At 40.0% G+C, this 21519-nt stretch overlaps 1 protein-coding gene across 12 annotated transcripts in view; it reads left to right on the forward strand.

The window, feature by feature from the left end:
• CELF1 (CUGBP Elav-like family member 1) overlaps positions 1-17299 on the forward strand; it is a 44376-nt gene extending 27077 nt beyond the window's left edge. For 4 of the 12 annotated variants that reach the window (XM_081901495.1, XM_081901501.1, XM_081901491.1 and 1 more), the window contains 9 exons: positions 244-378; positions 554-633; positions 873-1034; positions 1602-1683; positions 4670-4798; positions 6561-6674; positions 6805-6990; positions 7813-7956; positions 9654-17299. In XM_081901495.1, coding sequence (XP_081757621.1) covers positions 244-378; positions 554-633; positions 873-1034; positions 1602-1683; positions 4670-4798; positions 6561-6674; positions 6805-6990; positions 7813-7956; positions 9654-9781 — 1160 coding nt within the window. In that variant the 3' untranslated portion in view covers positions 9782-17299. The remainder of the gene's footprint in view (positions 1-243; positions 379-553; positions 634-872; positions 1035-1601; positions 1684-4669; positions 4799-6560; positions 6675-6804; positions 6991-7812; positions 7957-9653) is intronic. The other 8 variants (XM_081901497.1, XM_081901498.1, XM_081901499.1 and 5 more) reach the window with 8 other exon arrangements.
• The last annotated feature ends 4220 nt before the right edge of the window (positions 17300-21519 follow it).

The following is a 21519-nucleotide window of genomic DNA, read 5'->3' on the forward strand; positions in this document are numbered from 1 at the left end:
TATCCAGTGCTCCTGTTCTGCTAGTGGAGTTACACTACAGAAGAGAACTTCACTTCTTCTCCCTTACAGCCCCCCTTGCCCCATCAAAATCTGCTTCAAGGGCTTGGGGGACCAGATGGATAAAATTTTGGGTTCATATGGTGAGGGGTGCGTTTGTAGATAAATTGTGAAGAAATCTATTTATATAATTTTACTTCTTTAGTCAGGGCAGATAAGTGACTTCCCTTTTTGTTCTTCTCTTAGCTGTGGAAGACAGGAAACTGTTCATTGGGATGATATCAAAGAAGTGCAATGAAAATGATATCAGAATGATGTTTTCCTCCTTTGGGCAGATTGAAGAATGCAGAATTCTACGGGGTCCTGATGGCTTAAGTCGAGGTAAGCATGGGGACCTGGTATGAAATTGTTGATTGTTTTGGAGATCTCTCACACCCAAAGTATCTTACTGGAAAGCATTTTAAATCTTTGAAGTCAGCAGAATGTCCACCTCCGCTTTTTTTGTAGAAGGCTTGTGTAAACTTAGCAAGTGAATTTGATCCTATTCTCTTCCCAGGTTGTGCTTTTGTGACTTTTACAACAAGAGCTATGGCACAAACAGCAATCAAAGCAATGCACCAAGCACAGACCATGGAGGTAAGAAATGTTATTTAGAGTAACTGGGATAGTTTGCATTGAGCATACACAGGCTTTAACGGTTGGAAAGAGCAGAAGGTTCTGTATGTGCAGCAATGCCAGATTTCTACAACTCTGAAGTTTTCTAGGAAGCTAGGAGATTGCTTTAATAAGATTGGTGTATTTTTCTAAATGATCAGAGTTATTTGTGGCATTTGGAGGTAATGTATAAAGTATAACTATGTGAATTGATATTGCAGGGATGCTCTTCTCCCATCGTAGTGAAATTTGCAGATACCCAAAAGGATAAAGAACAGAAACGAATTGCACAGCAGCTCCAGCAGCAGATGCAACAAATCAGTGCTGCATCAGTTTGGGGAAACCTGGCTGGACTGAACACACTTGGACCCCAGTACTTAGCAGTGAGTTTCCCTGGCAGTTTCTGTGCAAAATCATTCCGTTTATCCACAATAATTACTTGTAGCAGAAGAATCCTTGTGCTGATGTTCTGTTGCAAAACTCGGTGTTTCATGGGCAGGTTCGTGAGTGTAGGTAATTAAGTTGCTACCATTTAACAGCATCCATGTGCTCAGGTTGGTGAGGAGGAATCTGTCACTGTTTCATGTGGACTGAAGTACTGGCCTTCTAAAGGTTTTCATTTTGCATAAATACAGAAAGAATCTGTGTTATTTTCTGTGTTTAGTATGTGTGTAGTGTTTTCTGTGGTGTGATGCATTTTTGCAGTTACACAATCAGTGGCACACTAGCCATGAACTGAGAGAGAACATTTTGCATGCAGTTGTGTGGGCAGTGAGATTTCACCCTTTTATTTGGGAATGCTATTGCTTTGTGTGCCGCTTGATATGGTCTGTTTGAACAGTGGCTATTCCACTTAGGACGGCGCTCTGGCTGTGGTGTAGTGCAGTGTCTCCCAGAAGTGGAGCCAGCCCTCATTCTCACTCTTGTTCTGTTTTTGGTGTAATGTCTAGCTTTATTTACAGCTCCTTCAGCAGACAGCAGCTGCCTCCTCTGGAAATCTGAACACACTGGGCAGCCTCCACCCAATGGGAGGTGAGTGTTTCTTTCCTTGCCCCTTGGAATCTGAAAGTAGGTTCAATGTCATATTGAAAAAGAATCATGAGAAGGCTGTTAAGAAAGTGTGGTATGATATGCTAATGTCAGTGAAGATGGCTCTCAGTTGCTTATGACAGAGAAGAGTCCGGAGTTGAATTTTTACTCTTCTCTCTGCACTGCCTCTACATTATTTCTAGGGATTTTATTTCAAATGTGCAGGAAGTGTTCTAAATGCAGAAGAAGTAAGAAGTACAGTTGCAGTTAGGTGACTGTCCAACTCATGTTCCTCATTCTCAGGCATATTTAATATATCTACTTTTCTATCAATTCTGGAAATTTTGTAATGGTCAGACAATAACAGGAAAAATATTGCTTCACTTTATATAGTGAATTTCAAGCTGTGTTTAATTTTAGAATGTACATATGTCTAGCTCAGTAATGTGGATTTTCTGGGGGAGGGGAATCAATTGGAATTAATTTATTTTGGGGGGAGGGGGATTCAGTTTGCAATAGAAAATTATTAGAGTAACTTAATTTGACCTGCTTGTTTTTAGTTGTATTTCATAAATATAGGTTTAAATAATAGAAATTGGTACCCATTCATTGTTAGTAATGAATCTATAAAATTAAGAATATTCACAGAAAAATAAAGCACCAGAAAACCTCAGAAATTTTTCCACCTCACATCACTTGTCTAGCATCTATGCTTTTGTGTTTGAGCAATCTTTTTGTTGTATCTCTTACAGCTAAAATCTTCTCTTTTTTTAAGAATGGAGAAAATTAGCAAAATAAGGCAAAAAAATTCCTGTCCCAGTACCTACAATTTACCATCAGGGTAACAAAAGCTTTACATATTAAATGTAAAGTTATTTTTAAAATATTGCTTTTGAACAAGAGACTACAATCATCAGTGAAGAGCCACAGCTGTCTTTAATAAGCTTTTCATTTGAAAGTATTAAGGGTAATGGAGAAGAACCACATGGAACAATGTTGTAAAGGATAAAAATGTATAAAATTAGATGGTGCATACCTCATACACTGAATTAAAGGTGGGATGACAGGTTAATGTCAATACAGTGAATAAGGGGAAGAACATACAGCTGTGGTCAGCATTTTTACTCTTCTCTCTGCACTGCCTCTTCATTATTTCTGTGTTTAGTATGTGCGTAGTGTTTTCTGTGGTGTGAGGCATTTTTGCAATTACACGATCAGTGCCACATTAGCCATGAATTGAGAGAGAACATTTTGCATGCAGTTGTGTGGGCAGTGAGATTTCACCCTTTTAATGGTATTTGGGGATGCTATTGCTTTGTGTGCCGCTTGATATGGTCTGTTTGAATAGTGGTTGGACTAGATGACCCTTAGGATCCTTTCCAACTCTGCAATTCTATGAATCAGAATAATTTGAATTCTGCTTTTTCCAGACAAGATACAGTCATACCTCGGGTTGAAGTAGCTTCAAGTTAAGTATTTTCGGGTTGCACTCCACGGCGACCCAGAAGTAACGGAGTGTGTTACTTCCGGGTTTCGCCGCTTGCGCAGACACTCAAAATGTTGTTTTATGTTTACTTCAGAATGTGAACGGGGCTCCGGAACGGATCCCATTCCTATCCAGTGGTACCACTGTACTACAGAGGCCCTCTTTAACATGCTGCATTCACAGGGATTTCAAGTCATTGGTAGTTGTAACTGGGAAATGTAGGACAGCATGATCAAGAACTCCTGCACCATTTAGGTTAAGTCCCTGGAGAGGTTATGGAATCATAGAATTGTAGAGTTGGAAGGAACACCAAGGGTCATCTAGTCCAACCCCTCGCAGTGCAGGAATCTTAACTAGATCATATATGACAGATGGTCATCCAACTGCTGCTTAAAAACTTCCGAGGAGAAAGAGTCCACCAACTCTTGTGAGAGTCTGTCCTACTGTAGAATAGCTCTTACCGTCAGAAAGCTTTTTGTGATGTTTAGGTGGAATTTTGTTTCTTTTCACTTGAATCCATTGGTTCAGTTCCTAAGCTTGTTCTATCTTCCATGTAACTGGCCATTAGATATTTGAAGATGGCTGTCATATCTTCTCACAGTCTCCTCTTTACCAAGCTAAACATTCCCAACACCCTCATAATGCTTGGTTTCCAGACGCTTTATCATCTTGGTCACCCTCTTCACATGTTCTAGCTTGTCAGTATCCTCCTTAAATTGTAGTGCCCACAGTTCATCCTGATTTGCTTGCACCAGGCTTACACAGATGTTAGACAATGTCTAGACTTCATTGTTTGTGTTGAGCTTTTGCGTCAAATAACATTCATCCTGCATTCATCTTGAGTTGCTTGCAGAATGGTTAAATGTCTCCCAATTAATCCCACACTTTTTAGTGCATTTCCTTATCATTTTACTAACTGCAAAAGTCTGCTTTTGTCTGACCTTTGCCTATGCTGTGAATGTTGGAAGATTCAGGACAGATAAAAGAAAGTGCTTTGTCACTCAGAACATAGTTAAAATATGTAACTCACTCCTACAGGAAGTAGTAATGGCCACCAACTTGGATGACTATAAAAGAGGATTAGACAGATTCATGCAAGATAGGACTTTCAATGACTACTAGCCATGATGGCTGCATTCTGCCTCCATGGTCAGAAGCAGTATACTGAATTCCACTTGCTGGAAATTGCATGAGAGACAAGTGTGTTTGCGCTCCGGTCCTGCTTGCAGGTTACTCACAATCACCTGGTTGGCCACTGTGAGAACAGGATGCCAGATGAAATGGTCATTGGCCTGATCCAGTAGGCTCTCCTTACGTTGTTGCCCTGTAGGTGAGAATATTAGTTTTTTTAAAAAAATTGCATCAGGAGGTTGTGCTTGAGAATGTTAGGCTTCACTCTCCTCCATAAAGTAACTTCTCAATGCTGGGTTCAGTAGTGGGTTCAGTAGTGATTTAGTGCTTAGTAGTACCAGAACAGAAACACTATTCATTGATGTGTTGCAGGATTGAATGCAATGCAGTTACAGAACCTAGCTGCATTAGCAGCTGCAGCCAGCGCAGCTCAGAGCACACCAAGTGGTAACACTGCACTCAATTCTTCTAACAGCCCTCTAAGTGTGCTCACCAGTTCAGGTAAGAGAGCCATGCCTTGATATAATACAGTTTTGCATATCATAAGGCCACATGACAATGAGCCAGCTACTCATTAAATCATAAGCTTTTTGTGGGGAGACTTGATTAGTCCTGCCTCCCCAAAACACATTTCTGCTGTTTACACAACATGAAACAAATCAGTGTAGGTGCCTTCAGCATATGGGATAGAATTGGGTATATGTTGCATCTGTAAATAAAATGCATTTCTGCTTAACATGTGAAGTAGTCCTCAAACACCGAAGCCATCTTCCACAAGAAGGTGTTCTTTTTCAGAATATAGTTGATCTTTTCTCCTGTGTTCTGATTCTCCAATTTTCAACTTGCTTTAGAATATTGCAGGGTCAAGTGGAATTGAGAGAAGGGTTGCATGTCATAATTAGTTGGGAGAAGGTAATTTGCATTCTGATCACAGATGCAGGCACACCAGGCCACGCATTGGCATTTCCTAAGTGCAGTGCTGTACTTTGATACATGGAAATGAATGGTGACTTTGAAGGAAATTAAGGGATTTCATTTAAGGACTTCATGAGAAAGAATGGAAACTAAAGTGGTCCCAGTTATCTAGCAAGTCCGATGCCAGCGTAGGAGTGGGAAACGTTTTTCAACCTGAGGGTCACATTCTCTCATGGGCAGCCTTCTAGGACCTGCATACCAGTGATGAGTGGGATAATGGATGTGACTCTTTACCTTTGTACAGTAGGCTACAGTCCAGTCACGCAAAAGGTCAGATGTTTCGACACATGCATCTCTCCATCCAGTCAAGCAAGAGGTATTATTACAGTTTAAGGACACATTCCAGCCAGAAGAACTAGAGGGGGGTGAGGAGCAATGCTTTGAAGGGCTGTGGCCTGTGAAGAGCCCTAAGAGCCTGATAGAGAGGCCTGGACGGCCACATTGGTCCTGGACCAGACATCCCCCACCTCTGTGCTAGAGTGTAGGAAAGGGGAAGTACTTGGGAACTTATTGGGTATATCATAATCAACTACTGAGCAGTCAACTGTTCTGAGGTAGTAGAACTCAAATGTCAGTAATGCAGCATGGTACAAGTTCATGTCAGATCAGCTTCCATTGTGCATGCATCAACATGTCTAGCTGCCAGTTGATCAGGGGAAGTGTTCCCAGTCTCTGTTGAGCAAGGCACCCAATACTGTGCAGGTCCCTACCCAGAGGTCTCAAGTCTACTGTGGTTTCCAAGCAGGTTATCAAACAACAAAGGTCCCTTCTCAGCAGTCCTCCTGGTTTTTTATTTTCTCCATACACCATACAAATGAGAGACTCCATCTCCCAAGGCATCTGTTCATTTCAGAGATTCTGAGGAGGAAATGGGTGATGACCTCAAATAATGGCTGGCTTGTAAACTATGGCATCATTCGTGGACCCCTGCCTGCCTTAGTGTCTAGGCACAAGGTTACCAGTGAAACAGGCTTTGAGGTTTGCACCGCCAAGATTAACATGTGCTAATATGATCAGAGTTCCATACGATAAAGTGAAACATGAGTAAATCTGAATTTTCTGGGGTCATATGAGTTTACAGCTGGTCAGATCCCAGGGCTTCCATTTTGTATAAAAATACACTGCTCTACATAATTGGGGAATTTTAAGTTTTGGTATTTTAACTATCCTTGGTATAAATTACTGAAACCTTCGATGCAACATTTTTTTAGTGCACATTTTGGAGAAAGTAGTAAGATGTAATTGTGTTGGAAGCAGCTATTGGTGTCTAATGCTTTCATTTTAATAGCAGGATCATCACCCAGTTCCAGTAGCAGCTCCTCTGTTAACCCAATGGCTTCTCTTGGAGCACTGCAAACACTGGCAGGGGCTACTGCAGGCCTCAACGTTGGCTCTTTAGCAGGTATGTTTACCATGAAGAAAAGAATGAGCCCTTTGTTCCGGTTGCCTCTCAGCTTCCCTTAATAATAACATATGATTTTAAAACTAGTTGACAAATCAATCACTGACATTTATTCAAATTTTCTGCTTAGGAATGGCAGCCTTAAACGGTGGACTAGGCAGTGGTGGTCTCTCAAATGGCACAGGGAGCACTATGGAGGCCCTATCTCAGGCTTACTCTGGGATCCAGCAATATGCCGCTGCAGCTTTGCCCACACTTTACAACCAGAGTCTGTTAACGCAGCAGAGTATTGGTGCAGCTGGAAGTCAAAAGGAAGGTAGGTGAAAGACAGTGGCGGAAAGTTTGGTTCTCTAAGAGCTAGAGTCCTGTACTTTGCAAGAGAGAGAAGCAATAGAAACCACAGACAAACATTATGTTCAAATATCAAATATTTTGGCTCCCTGGCCTCAAATGGCTAATGTACATAGACTGTTTCTAGTAGCCTTTGGCTATTGTTACGCATCCAGGTACACACACACACTCACTCTCTCTCTCTCTATATATATATTCCTTTCACTGCTGCATTTAATTTTGAAAACCTTCATAAATTTAGTTTTTATCATTTCTTTTAGAATCTTTAACAGTTCCAGATTCTTGGGAAAGTGGGGAATGGTTTTCCTATTTCAAGCGGTGCATTTCATACAAAATAACTTCAGTCTGTACAATAGTCTAGTAAGGTGGTAGGACACTGACTTTATTGAGAATGTAGAGAGCACATTGGTGTGCTCATGTTAAATGCATCATTGATGACTGGCTTTGAAAGGAAGGTGTAGAAACTTGGAAGCTAGTTTCCTGCCCACATAATTAGCTGTAAAGATTTATTTCACATTTGTATGCAGTTGTGAGATTCCCCCCCCCCACCTGTTGAAGACATGATTTAGAAACTAAGACTGAGAAGACACATTTTAAAAAGCTGTAGCTTTTTGGCAGGAAGTGGACAGATTTTCACTGACAGAGCCAAGTTTGAGTTGAATGACTCTTAGTACTCTGGAACCATCCCTAGCTCTTGAGAACTGAATGGGTTTTGATTTCTGCTTCAATATTAATAGCCAAAGAGTTGTGCTTTCTTTGAATTTTTCTCTAAATGGATATTTTCAAGGTCCAGAGGGAGCCAATCTGTTCATCTACCACCTCCCCCAGGAGTTTGGGGACCAAGATTTGCTGCAGATGTTCATGCCTTTTGGGAATGTTGTCTCCGCCAAGGTTTTCATTGACAAGCAGACTAATCTGAGCAAATGTTTTGGTATGTTGGGTATATTTTGCAGAAATGTTCTTAATTCCTTTCCTTAAGATAAAATAATATGAAGTCAACTTTTGTGTGCCTTCACTGTTGTGTGAGCATGATAGAATCACATGAGCCACTTGTATCTCTCAAAACCTAGCTTAATGAGATTCAGACCATGAAGATTCGTTTTGCTACAATGTAGGATTTTGCCCCTTCATGAAGTAATATCTGATGAAACTTCTTTGATAGCTTGATATTCACCAGTTCATTGATATCTTTGATAATGAGGACAAGCCTGTGCAGCTTCATACTCACCAGTTGGAATGCAGCCCACGAACCATAAACCTTTTGTAGGCTTGATGAAATACCTTTTGTAGATGTATGAGTCTTGTTTTGTAGATGTATGAGTCTTGTTCTGCCGATTTTGAACCAACTTATCACATCATTGCCTCCCTCCTTCTGTTCTGATGTAGATTGTTTTGACACAGTGGCTTATGTGTAGATTCATTTTGGAGGCAGGTGATACCCTCCAGTATGTAACATAACTTATTATAGCAGAAGTAAACATGAAAAGAATAGTTAATAACTGGCACATGTTTCATATGACATCAAAACTTTATCCTAGTTACCCTTTCAATTACCTTCTTAATACTAGAATTTCTTTGCTATCAGACAGGTCCTCTTTTTGGCATTTTCAACACAATTCCTAGTTTTTTCTAGACCTAGGTAGGTAGCAAAACAAGGTTTATGAAACCCTTTTGGATCAGGATATGGTTTCTATGTTTGCACAGAGCTTTTCAGTTCCTTCCATCCCACAGTAGTCCATCAGAGGCCTTTCAGGCACCAAAAGGGAAAATAGACCCCACCACCATATCTCACTCGCACTCACACCTCACTCTACATAATAAACAGATAGTTTTCTAATGCAGTGCACTATTGGCTTTGCTTAACATTATTTTATAATCTCGTGGCTTTGAGTCCTGACTACTTACTCAGTTCTATGCAATTCCCATTGACATTGGTGGGACTTGTATGTATTTAACCGGGTATATAATTGCAGGCAGGTATATTTAGTGTTGATGTGTTTTGCCTTCCTGGGAACAGAATTTTAAATTCAGCAGAAGGGAACTTGACAGAATCCTCCTATGCTCTGCAATTTAGTGATTAAAATGCCTATTTGTTCAGTCTCCAAACATATTCTACTTGGTTGTAGCCTTTAGCATTGTACTGAATTCAGCCGTTTCCCTATTTATACTCACTAGCACTTTATGTTTTACCAGCTGTCTGCCACTAGTCATCTCAGCTCTCCTTGACACAGCACCCTGTCTGGTGGTCACAATCCCTGGCTGTACTGGGCTAATAAATACTGTACTGAACTTAATGTTTAGAAGCAGCTGGAGCAGAACTTCAAACTCTGCAACTTACACTTCACATAAAATATCACAGTTAATGTAAGAAGTCATTTACTATAGCTCAGAAAAGCACCTGCATACTCTTTCGTTTGAGTCATAAGGAAACTGGCCTCCTTTGTGATTTTTTTAATAAAAAAAATTGTAGCCCTCTTATATTCTCTAAACCTATGAACAGTTCATACACTTCATGGTTGCAGTACCAGTGCAAGCACAGATGATGATGTCAAGATACAAAAACAGAATGGGTTATTCCCACTCCAGTCTGAACATAAATGTTTTAAATGTATGTTTTCCTTTTCTTAGGTTTTGTAAGTTATGACAATCCAGTCTCTGCACAGGCTGCCATCCAGTCAATGAATGGATTTCAAATTGGCATGAAGCGACTGAAAGTACAGCTCAAGCGCTCTAAGAATGACAGCAAGCCATACTGAGCGCCCCTCCCCTCTGGAACTGGAGTGAGAAGGATCTTCTGGTAAGTTGGGGAGGAGTGTGCCTGGTGATTCAAAAACTCTTTAAGGCTGTATTTTTACAGTCACAGAAGCTGATTGATGTCATTCTAACTGGCACATCTTCCCCCGAAGACTCGGCTGCAGCCTCTACTGGGAATTCTTCGGATGGAGGACGAGTTTGTGATTCTGTTTCCAGTGTTTTACTTTGGAGTTTAGGTGCCATATCGCTGATTATTATTTTTTTAAGTTTGCTGTGTTTGTAACCAGTGTGTTTTGAGAAGGACCAATGCCAGCCACCTTGGGGAGATGGGGAGATACCAGGTGCAATTGGAACTGACATTGCATGACTTAGACTTAAGAAGGAGAAAAGACCTATTGCCAGACCCCAAGTTATATTCATGAAAAGAGGGAGGGAGAGAATCTGAATCCAAATCACTTGGTGGCTGGTTAGTGAGCAGACCCTCAAGGAACATTGCCAAATCCTCATTTGCCCAGCTTTACTTAATTAATGCCTTATGGGAGAATGTTATACTGAATCAGTCACTAGGGTGGGAGAAAAGTAATTGGGCAAACAGATTCATGTATTAAAGGAAAACTGCAGTAATTATGAGTGTGTGGTCAGCTTACAAAATGATCCAATTGTGTTTCTAGAGCAAACATTTACAATCCAGCCAGAACAACCTTTAAAAATTGGATACTTCCAATTTTTCAGTATTTGTTGTTTAATGGAAACTAGGTAATTTATAATGGAGGTATACATCTTAGCCCCAAAATTTGCTCATGATCTGCTGCAAATTCTGTATGTCTTGATTGAATTTCCTTTGCGGCTTCTGCCCCAGTTTTACAGCTTGTACATAAAGATATTACTAGAATCAGTGTTCATAAAGCACTATTTAAATCCTAAGTACTAAACTGACAGATGGCTTCTAAATAAGCTCATGGTTCTTTGATTCCTGACATTCTGCTTTTTTGTGCACACTCTTTAGCTGAACATCCAGAATAATACTGCCCCAAAGATCACATTTTTTGCTTATATAGTTTGATTCTTCGTATGTTGCTGTTTTGCCACATTGCAGTTTTCCTTTGAGTGCATGTGCCAATATAAAACACAAAGGGCTGAATCTGCTGCACAGGATCTTGATCCTGCTATTGTTTATCACCCAATATATTTTAACTCACAGCTCAGAATTCTTCCCCTTCTAATACACACTTATTTTTTTCCACGCGTATGAATTTGCCAAAATGTTAAAGGGTGGTTTGTTTGTTTTTGTACACACTGATGACATGGGACTAAAGGGAATTTTGACATTCTGGCCTCAGCCATGGCAAGAAGTCAGTGTAGAAGCTAGCTCTAAAGCTACAAAAAGCCACCTCTATCTGTAAGGAAATGAACGGTGTTATATATAGATTCACTGCATTCCTGTGTCCTCAGTTTATTCGTCTCTTTGGCCCCATTTTATTATTATGTATTTTAAACACACACCCCCCCAATCAACCCACAAATTTTGTGTTTGGGATCGTGTTGAGGGGAGCAGGGAGCAGATTTTTTTTTTTTAAAAAAAAGGCTTTTAGTTCACTCTGTCAGGAAGAGCCACAAGGCTTGTTGAGCCTGAAATGCCGTTTAAGAATGTGTCAGAAACTTGGAAGTCAAACATAACCAGGGACTGGGTCCCCTGGTGTATCAAACCTCAGAAGTATAAGATGTATTGGGCCTTCCTTCTCAGGTTCAAGTAATATTTTTCTCGTGAATTTGGAAGTATTGTTGATGCAAACTGTCAGTATTATAAAGCACACAGAATGGTGGCAAAAAAGGTTGAATGGTCAGATTGCCAAATTTCCCATTTATGCTGGCATATGGTACCCTTCTGTGTTCAGTATTTGGGTCTATTCAGAAGCATATGCATACATTTAGGTGAACTGTATACATTTGAATTTTGTGCACTAGGAAAAGTTGTGTCCTGATATTCTGAGTGGGGGGGGAGTATTGGAGTGTTGAGGCTTCCAGAGTTGTCATGGGATTTTTTTAAAAAAATAAATAATATACTTTTCGGGGGGCGGGTGTCATGGTTGGGAGCAGCTGCTCCATTTGCAACCTGATATAACCAAGAATGTTGTTTCTATTTTTATAGAAGTTTTATACTGCTCCAGGGTGGAGAATATTTATTATCTAAATTATTTCACTGGAAAAAACAGGGTTTTGCATAATCCTGAATGTGATTGTGTTACACATACATACAGCAATGTGCATGATTGAAACTACTGACTTTCAGTGACCTGTCTGCAGTTGGAAAAGCTGCTAAATAGGAAAAGAATTAATGCTGTGAACTAGTGGAGAGGGAAAGCTGTGCTCAAGTTTCTCTATAGTCACTTCTCCCAGTACTTCCTCTCCCCTGCTCCCTCAGTTACATTTTTGTTTTCGTTTTGACTACAAATTAGTTTTCTGTGAATTATCTGTTCGCTCACCCTTTTATTTAGTGTCCATAATATTCCTAAACAGCATATATGCTCTCATCATGGAAACTGTGAGGCAAATCACCTCCTGTTAAATTAACATGACAGCAAGTGGGTATAGATGGTTTTATAATCTGAGAAGTATGATTTATGTGAGTGCTCTCATTCCACCTGAGAATTGCCAAAGTAGACTTTCCTGGTTAAATTCCAGAAATCAAGACTCTGGTGTGTATTGTCAAAGTTGCTGCCCCTTCCATGCTGGTGCTCTGAATTACTTTTAACTAGAGGGATTTAACCCCATATGCCTCTCCCCTCCCTCAGTTTAATTCAGATCTGCCCATTCATGCTTTTCAAAACAAGTAATAAAACTAAGTCTCTGGAATAGGTTCTCTATTGGCAAGGAAATCGTGCACACAAATTCAGCTTTCCACTTTTAGGATTACGGCCTATCTGTCACATTGTGGGTTGTTCTGCACAGTTTTTAATTTCCTCCATCCTTTTTCCTTTCCAAGTTTGAACAGATAATTTGACATAAAACCCTGAATGTTACCTTTTTGCCTATCCCTCTGTAGGAGACCAGATTATTATCTATGTTTGATCCAATATGACAAAGGGATCAAATTGGAAAGCACAGCCAATTTTAGTTGTTCTTGCTTAAGAAATACAGGCTGCTATGTATCAACTTAAGTTGTATTTGAACTAAAACAATCATAGATGTATTTTAGATTAAAACAAGTTCTCAAAATAAATTGAGTGTCTGGTAACATGCAGAGACAAATCTGGAATCAATAAAAGAAGAAACGTTGAAGTGAAAAGTATTTTGGGCTGACTTTGGCATTCCTGAGGCATATCACACCCCCCCCCAAAGAAAAGCCTTATTCTTGTAATTAAAAAAAGGCTCTCAACAACTGCTGATGAATTTGCCTCACAATAGTCTGCATCTCCTCTGTAACATTTTAACTTGAGTAAATATATGTATATCCTTCAGCCTTGTGAGTGGGGCGGGGGGGGGGGGAGATAGAATCTACTTTTCAGATTCTGCTTGATGTACATGTTAAGATCAAAAATCTAAGACAGTAGAATAGCTTCGCACTTGTAAACAGAAGCTCAGTTTCCATTTGGGAATTCACACACACAAATAGAAAAATAAACTTTTAAACACTGAAATGAAATGCAACCGTATGTTTTAAATGAGAATATTATATGCCTTTAATTGTAATTGGAATAAAAGTTACAGTAAACTTAACAAGCCTGCTTTTTCCAGAAATCACATGCTGCCTCAGACAGTTTTCCATGTCATTAACAGAATGCTTAAATGTATTTGTCATGCAAATCACATCTCTTGTGTTGTACCCTTATTGGAGATTCTATCAATTCTGAGAAAATGTCAACATGCTCAAGACAAAACTCCTTCCACTCAAACTGGTAACAGTGACTGTAGAACTTATGAGAGCCCAGAATTCCACCTCACAAAGTCAGGGAGAAGGATTTATTTATTGAAAAAGTTGCAAACGTTTATTTGTAGGTATTAAATAAAAAGGGCTCAGCTGAGGCAAGTCTTGACTTGCAATAAAGTCTTAATTCCTTCCTATTTCAAAGGGTTTCACTTCTATTTATGTATCTTACGTCATTTTTTGGTTCTAAAACCAACAGCCAGTATCCTTGTTTCCTAAAGAATAGCTGAAACAGAGGATGGATTTCTTAGGCTACTACTGCCTATGTATGTCGCATGATAGGAAAGAAGAAAGTATAATCAACCATCAACCCCAGTGGTTCCTCCTGTGCCCCCCCCCATCTCTTAAAATCACCCTGGAACCACATTTTATGGATTCAAGATCTAACAGAGGAGGAGTTCTGTGTTGTCTTCCTCAAGCAGAGGTAGCAGGAGCACTGGCTCAGGGCTGTGGTGCCTGCACAGCTGTCTGTATGCCACTAAGCCATAGGCCATTCTGTAGCTAGTGTCTAAAGGAAATCCCAGGCCTCTACTTCTATCTGGTTTCTGGTCGTTTTTGATATTTATTTGGTGTCTTATGCACTTCAACTTTTACTTGTTTGTTGTTGGCATGTGCTGCCCTTCCCTGTCAACTCCCCTCCCCAAGAGGTCTCATTGTACAGTGCCCATTCTTGTTCTCTCTTTCTCACTCTCACTCTCTTTCTCTCTCTGTTTGGATGTACTGCTCTGTGTAACTCAGTGGGTCTCCTTCTTTCTGGTTTTTTTTTTTTTCTAGATTCCTGCCGTTTGATCATCGTTGTGCCTAAAGCATGTCGATGTGGCGTTCAAGTACATCGTCCAAATCCTTGTCTCTTCAGCTTCTCTGATGCTTGAACTCTCACCTTTGACCTTGTGTTGACTTTTTGATGCTGATGTGTATTTTTATTATGTTTGTTTCTTTTCTTTTCTTTTTTTTTCTTTTTTGTGCTGCCAAATTGGTTTTGCTAGAAAGACTGCTGAAGGGGAATATTTAAACTTGCATTTGAATATAAAAGAATTCTATTTTTCTAGAACTTCGTAAGATAACCACTTGATTTTGTGATTCTGATTCTTTGTAACTGTCTTCAGAGCAGCCTTGCTAGCATACCTCGTGGAGTATTGTATTTCTGTGAACATACAGCCAATCACTTTCTAGGCTTAGTTTTTTCTGTGTGCTTAGTTTTAAAACAAATCTTTGAAGGAAAAGGTAAAATGATGCGACTTTAAAAAATTAGGAGGCTTCTGGTCACATTTTGCTGAATCTATTTTCTGTGCTTGAGGAGACAGCATGTAGCCTCAGCAGAAAACACTTGAACTACACTTTCTCCTGATTGTAGCTGCATTTTTGCCCTGGCACTTACTGTTTTTTTTCCTTCCTGTGTGATTATCAGCCTTTGTCTGCAGTGAAATTTAATCAAAGTTGATGTTGTATTTTGTTAAACCCTAGCATGCTTAGTTTTTTGTAACTACAGTATCCTCATTAAAATGTGAGATTTTTTTTTCCTTTAAAAACTCAAATAACGCCCTTGTAAACGTTTTGCATGTTTCCTGCTGTGTTCTTCACAACCTTGTGTATATAAACACCCTTCACCTCTGTTTTCTATAGTTTGTGCAAAAACTGAGTAATTCAATAGGTTTCAGATCTATCCTTTTTTGGATGCCAGACTTGGTCATATGTCACGTAATGACATCTCCTGTGCATTTAGACTGCTTTACACGATATCTGCACCTTGCTCTATCATCACAGCTATTGAAAGGTCTCAGGGGGCTTGATTGCACTGTTCAGGTGGTGGTGGCGGCGGCAGGGATAGAAGGAAGGGTGTGGGGTATTTGCAGTAATATTGCTTCTAAGATCCATTGGAGCTAAAGCTCTTTTGGGGTAGCCTTAATTTGTACCTCTTGTTTAATATGTGGCTTGCTTTGTGAGGTTTAGCACCATTACAGCTCAGTGGATGGAAGCTTGATTGCTCTCCAGTCTTTACACTTGAAGTATCATGTTCTGCATATCCCATAGAAGGAATCTGTAAGTTTAGGCACAGAACTGCTGACTCTTTCCCCAAGCGACAAGCACAATATAACAGCCTAATAGCTGTTGCCTGAACAGGGTACCAACCCCGGCTCCTTTTCTCAGGGGCCTTAGCTGGGGGATGATCTCTACAGAGATTCTTTTTTTAAAAAAGTTCTTAAATTGGGTAAGGAGTCATGCAGTCTTTCTTTCTTTTTTTCTGGCCTGATGAAGAAATAGCACGGATTATCCTTCTCTGGGAAGCATGCGTCAGCCTTCCTGCATAAATGACCTACTGTAGAAGCTGAGACTTAGTACTGGGTTTCACAGCACCTGCAAGAAACTCCTGTGGTAGGTGCCTAATCACAAGGGGCAAAGGGTTGGGGAAGCTATAAAGGAACTTCAGACAGGAGAAAGGAATGTGAGCGAAACTTCATAGAGTAGGGGTGTTTGGGAGACCTGTCTCTAGGCCATATGGAGTGTTCTAGTCTTTAGGGCAAAAAACAATCCTGCTCCATTGTTGGGTGGGTAATATTTCTCCATGCTTGTTAGATAAATATGTATAGGTAGCTGTTCCCTCAACCTTGTGATCTTCAACTTTTGAGGGTGAGAGTTGCTTGCAAAGAGATGATTGCAATATCTGGGTATACAGCTGTGAGATAGTTGCTCTTAGGCTCACAGTCGCAATGCACAGGGATGTCTGATGGCAGGGAATGTGAGACCCTGCAGTGTATTGATTAATTTTGCCAATATTTATCTTTACAATGCACGTATAGTTTCATGAGGAACTCTGGGGGAGCCTGTGGAAACAAAAATCTCTGGAGAAAACCAAAATGCCAAACGTTGGATGTTCCTTTTCTTCTTTCCTTTCTTTCTTTGGTTGTTTTAATTATTCTGTGGTGGTTTTAATGAATTTGAGACAGTAACGCAGCAGCTGCCTTTTATTTCTGGCTGCTTTTTGTGAATAATCTAAAAAAAAGAAAATTTACATTTTGGAAACAAACCTGTGGGCTTTTTTATTGGTACACACATTGTATTTAACACTAGGGGTTTTGTACAGTTTTTTGGGCTTTTCTACTAGAAAACAATGTAAAGTGATTCACAAATGTGACAAGAAAACAAATTGCCACTATGACCAAATGTAGAGTCTGTTCTGCAGTAACAGGATTTAATCAACTCAAATTTGTGATTCTGTTGTAGCAATGCTTTTCTTTCCTTGTTTGAGCTGTTCCTTTTTTCTTGTTTGATTTGCAAAATGTCCTTTTTGTGTGAAATTGTGTTGTACTCTGTAGAAAATTATGGCTTTTACTTTAATGGTTTAAAAACAGAAGCACATGTTGCTTTTCTGATCACGGAGTTTGTGTAGTGGATTTAAAAATGAAAGTTTTGTTAAGTTTGGAACAAGCGAGTATGTATTAAGGAATTTTCTTCCTTTTGTGTGTGGTTTCTTTTTGTCCCACTGGGGAACCTAATGCCGTTTTAATTGCACAGACACACAGACAAGAAGTCATTTTGTATATGCCAAGTGTGGTACCTCCCTTTGTTTATTTGCTATTAAACTGTTTGAGAAGAATTTTCTGTGTCATTCTTGTTTTTGCTTGCACATGACTGGCTAGGTGGGTACATGAATTCTAGAATATGAGAAGGAGGACTGCTCCGACTGCCAAGACTAGAAGATAGAATAAAATTTCTTAATTGTATAAACATGGGCATAGCCAGGATTTTTGTTAGTGGGGAGCAGTCTTTTGTTAGGGGGGCAGAACCTCAGATATATATTGAAGTTTATTGATTTAGGGGAGAAGCTGCTCCTCCCCTTGGCTATGCCCATATGTATTAAACAGTGGCCTAGTGTTCGTAGGTACACCTTGTAATCTGTCCTTGGTTCTTTATTTTTCCTGGTCATCCTCTCTTAATTTAAATTAACCTCTTGCTCATCACTTTTCCTACTTCTGTGTGAGTTTTACTTCCTTTCATGAATGGTAAGTTTGTCACACTAAGGATGAGTTCTGTCTAGGCCTTTCTGGAAAGCTAGTACAGTCATACCTCGGGTTACATACGCTTCAGGTTGTGTTTTTTTGGGTTGCGGACCGCCGAAACCCGGAAGTACCAGAACGGGTTACTTCCGGGTTTTGGTGGTCACGCATGCGCAGAAGCGCTAAATCGCGCTTTGCACATGCGCAGAAGCACCGAATTGCAACCCACACATGTGCAGATGCTACGCTGCGGGTTGCGAACATGCACCCCGCATGGATCACGTTCGCAACCCGAGTGTCTACTGTACATCAAATGCAGTCATACCCCATTTGGAGGGATACAAAGAACAGCATTGCTCTTTGCCCAGAGCAGTTGGAATACTTGGTGTGAGTGTGGTCGCATGTACACTTCCACACTTACCCTTCCCTGTCTGTATGCCGGATTTTTTCAGTCCAGTGATTCATTAAGCCTTGGCATTTTATATTCTGACAATGTTTATTCCAATGCCACAAAGAAGTACATAAGTGAAGCAAAGGTGGTGATATTTCCTCCTTTGTCTTTCATCTCCACAGCCTATTAGAAATGGGTATAACATTTCTAAATATAGACTTTGATAGGGCTACGTACAAGCTACCTCTGCTAGTAGCCACTGATGTATCTGTTCTCCATGTTTTGTATTAAAGCAATTATAATAGTCCATCACAACATTGCTTGACCGCATAAGGCAGTATTTTTTCAAATATGCTGGCTATGACTAATTTAATGTCCTAACTTTTATGGTCTTATAATTCTCATTAATGTCTACTGATGATTTTATAACCATCTAAAGTAAAATGTTACAGATGCTTAAACCCTTATAAGAAAATATACTCCATCCCCCTGATCATATTAGATGAACTCTGCTATAACTTATTTTTTTTGTTAGATGAGGCAGTGCATCACATAAGAATTGCTTTGCCAGTTCAGGCATCTCTAACAAACAAGCACATCCTTGGTATGGATACATAATAAACTTGTATAATGACACTCCGTTGCTTGCTGTTTTTCCCATCTATTCCCTCATTTCAGATACTGCATTTGCTTCTTGTAATGCCACAGCAACTCACATTTGTTTTCAGAGTGCTTTCTACTATAACTCAGTTAGCAATTTCATAATCCCTATCAGTAGTTAGCAATTTCATAATCCCTATCAGTATTCATGTACAAATAGGATCATACATCCTGCAAGTGAACAATTCTGATTTACATTGAATTTGTCGGTCTGGAGACCACCTGTATTTTTATTGTGCTGATTACTGCACCCTCTGCTTCAAATCACTACCAAGTTCTCAATTTATTGAAAAATGGAGGTTAAACCAGCTGTTTTCTTTTACATTGTAGGTGCTCCCCAGAAACGTAAAGCAAAGTGGACTCTTTTGCAACAAAATGACTTGCATAAAAATATGAGTATTAGGCAGAATTTCATTTAAAAGCCAGTTGGGACATAAGGAATCATGCCCTTAAGGAAAGTACAGTTGAAATGAAACATCTTACTTTTCTTAGAATCGGGGTCGTCTTGTTTGAACAATTTAGGAGGTATTAATAGTTTTTCCTCTTACTGGATCAACACCTTTAAACATTTTTAAAGCAATGTTGTCAATTTAATTACTGTAACGGTGACTGTAAGGTAGTAATTATTCAGTCATGCATTCCATCCAGTGCAGCCTTTTAAGCATACAGCAGAGGGTTGTATCACCTTTTTGTGGTACACAATTAGCAGAAAAACTAATAGCTGTTTAAAATCCAAGAAGGGTGAGTAGAAGATGGAGGAAGCAACTGTGAATGACCCATTTCCCTTCAGTGAGAAATGGGAACAAAGCATCATTATGCTCACTGTGCGTTATTACCAGTGTGAAGCTGTATTGCTTGTATAAAAGAAGATCACCTGAAACCAGGCCTGTGTATTAAAACAGTCTGGCTGTAGTATTCATTTTCTGTCTGGCTGTAGTATTCATTTTCTGTCGTCCTACCTTGGCTGCATGTTCAATCCTTCCAAACCTCAAGAAAGATTGTTTGGTTGTTCACAGTTGCTCTAGGTATGGAGAGATCAAGTGTGTTTCCTCTTTCTGATCTACAAGCAAACAGTTGTCAGAGGTCAAAGGGGCACATTGGTTGCCTGATGTGAATTTTTTCTCCAGCTCTCCTAATCCACTTTTTAAAAAAAGCATCTTGGAGGCCACAGAAAGATTTTGGAGAGGTTATCTGTGACCTATAGGCTAAAGGTTTGCCACCCCTGCACTAAGGTAAAGAGTTCTGCATGTACATAGCACCACCTACTGAAAAAGCTGGCCTTCGCAGTTCAGCCATTTTCATTAATGCAGCTGTGCTGTGAGAGATGGAGAAACCTTTGTCTTTTTCTTCTAGTTTCTTCTAGACCTATTAGTATGGTTATCTCTTGTGAACATGCTACTAAGAATTTTCTACCACTGTGCATGTGGCCCTAATTCAGCTAGTAACTAGTCAACCACTAGAGTCCAAGAATTCCAGGATTTTGCTCACAGGACTATTAGGTCAGACCAAAGGCCCATCTAGTCCAGCATCCCTTTTCTCACGGTGACCAGCCAGATGCCTTTGGGAAGCCCACAGCCAGGACTTGAGCACAATAGTGCCCCCTCACTCATAATTGCAAGCAACTGGTATTAGGAGGCATACTGCCTCAGATATGATAGTTAGTCATAGCCACCATAACTAGTAACCACTGACAGCCTTAGGCTCCATGAATATATCTCATTTGTATTAATTTGTACACTAATACGCCGCCTTCAGTAAAATATGGATGTGCCACAGTCTGTCATGCTGAGTACCAGTCATAGCTATTTTTGTCACATGTGTATCTGTACTTATATAAAATAGTTTTTGTAATGTAGGGTTTCCCCCCATGAATGCATTCATTGAGAGGCTGATAACAGGAACTGACTCTCCAGTGTGCACTGGGCCAACCAGCAGTTTCTGCATTACAAAACACATGCTTTCATACAAGTATGGACCGGAGAATACCAAAATACAATGTGCGGATTGGTTCCAAGTTCCCTAAGCTCAGCTTTACACTTTCATGAAAAAGGTCCCAGTTAAGTTCATAGCTGGCAAATAATGTTTCAGAGCCACTTCAAATGTTGCACTTTAAAATGTACATCTAAGATAAAGTGTGTTCCTAAATATTAAGAGGATGAGTGCCACAAATACGCATAGCAGAGACATTCACTCATTAGGGAGCTGTTACTGTCAACAGCCCTCTGAGGAATGTATGTTATGTGGCAATTTGAGGTTTGCTGCTGTTTAATGTGCGAAATGATCCTCGGTGTTAAATCCTTCTGCATTTAATACTCGGGTTTCCAAGATGTGCCTTAAAGAAGGCAGCGTTCTTGGCCATTGCGCTTAACAAGCACCACCCATCTCATCTCACAGTTAGGCTACTCATAAAACCCTTAGTGCTCTTAGAGTCTATTTAATGCTAGAATGGAAATGGATGAAAGCCTTAATTTGCTAGACCACAGCAGCAAAGGATGCCTTCTCTGGTATATTTATAAAAGCAACGTAGAGGGAAGGACAGCGGCTGCCTCTGGCTTGCTTTCTGACCTTGGGAGTTACCAAGACTGGCATTCCTGTGAAGTCATGTGACCAGGATTGGCGGGCACAGCTGTCACCAATGGAGGGGAGGGGCACAGGAGTGGCCATTCCGATTGAATTTCACTCCAGCCACTTGAGATTTTTCTCTTCTTTTCTTGCAGTGGGTTTTTTTGTCTTCCGCCTCTTTTGTTCATTGATTTGAGTTTTAGAAAG

This window comes from Podarcis melisellensis (genome assembly GCF_964234715.1).
Source record: "Podarcis melisellensis genome assembly, chromosome: 1".
In the NCBI taxonomy this organism is placed as follows: domain Eukaryota; kingdom Metazoa; phylum Chordata; class Lepidosauria; order Squamata; family Lacertidae; genus Podarcis; species Podarcis melisellensis.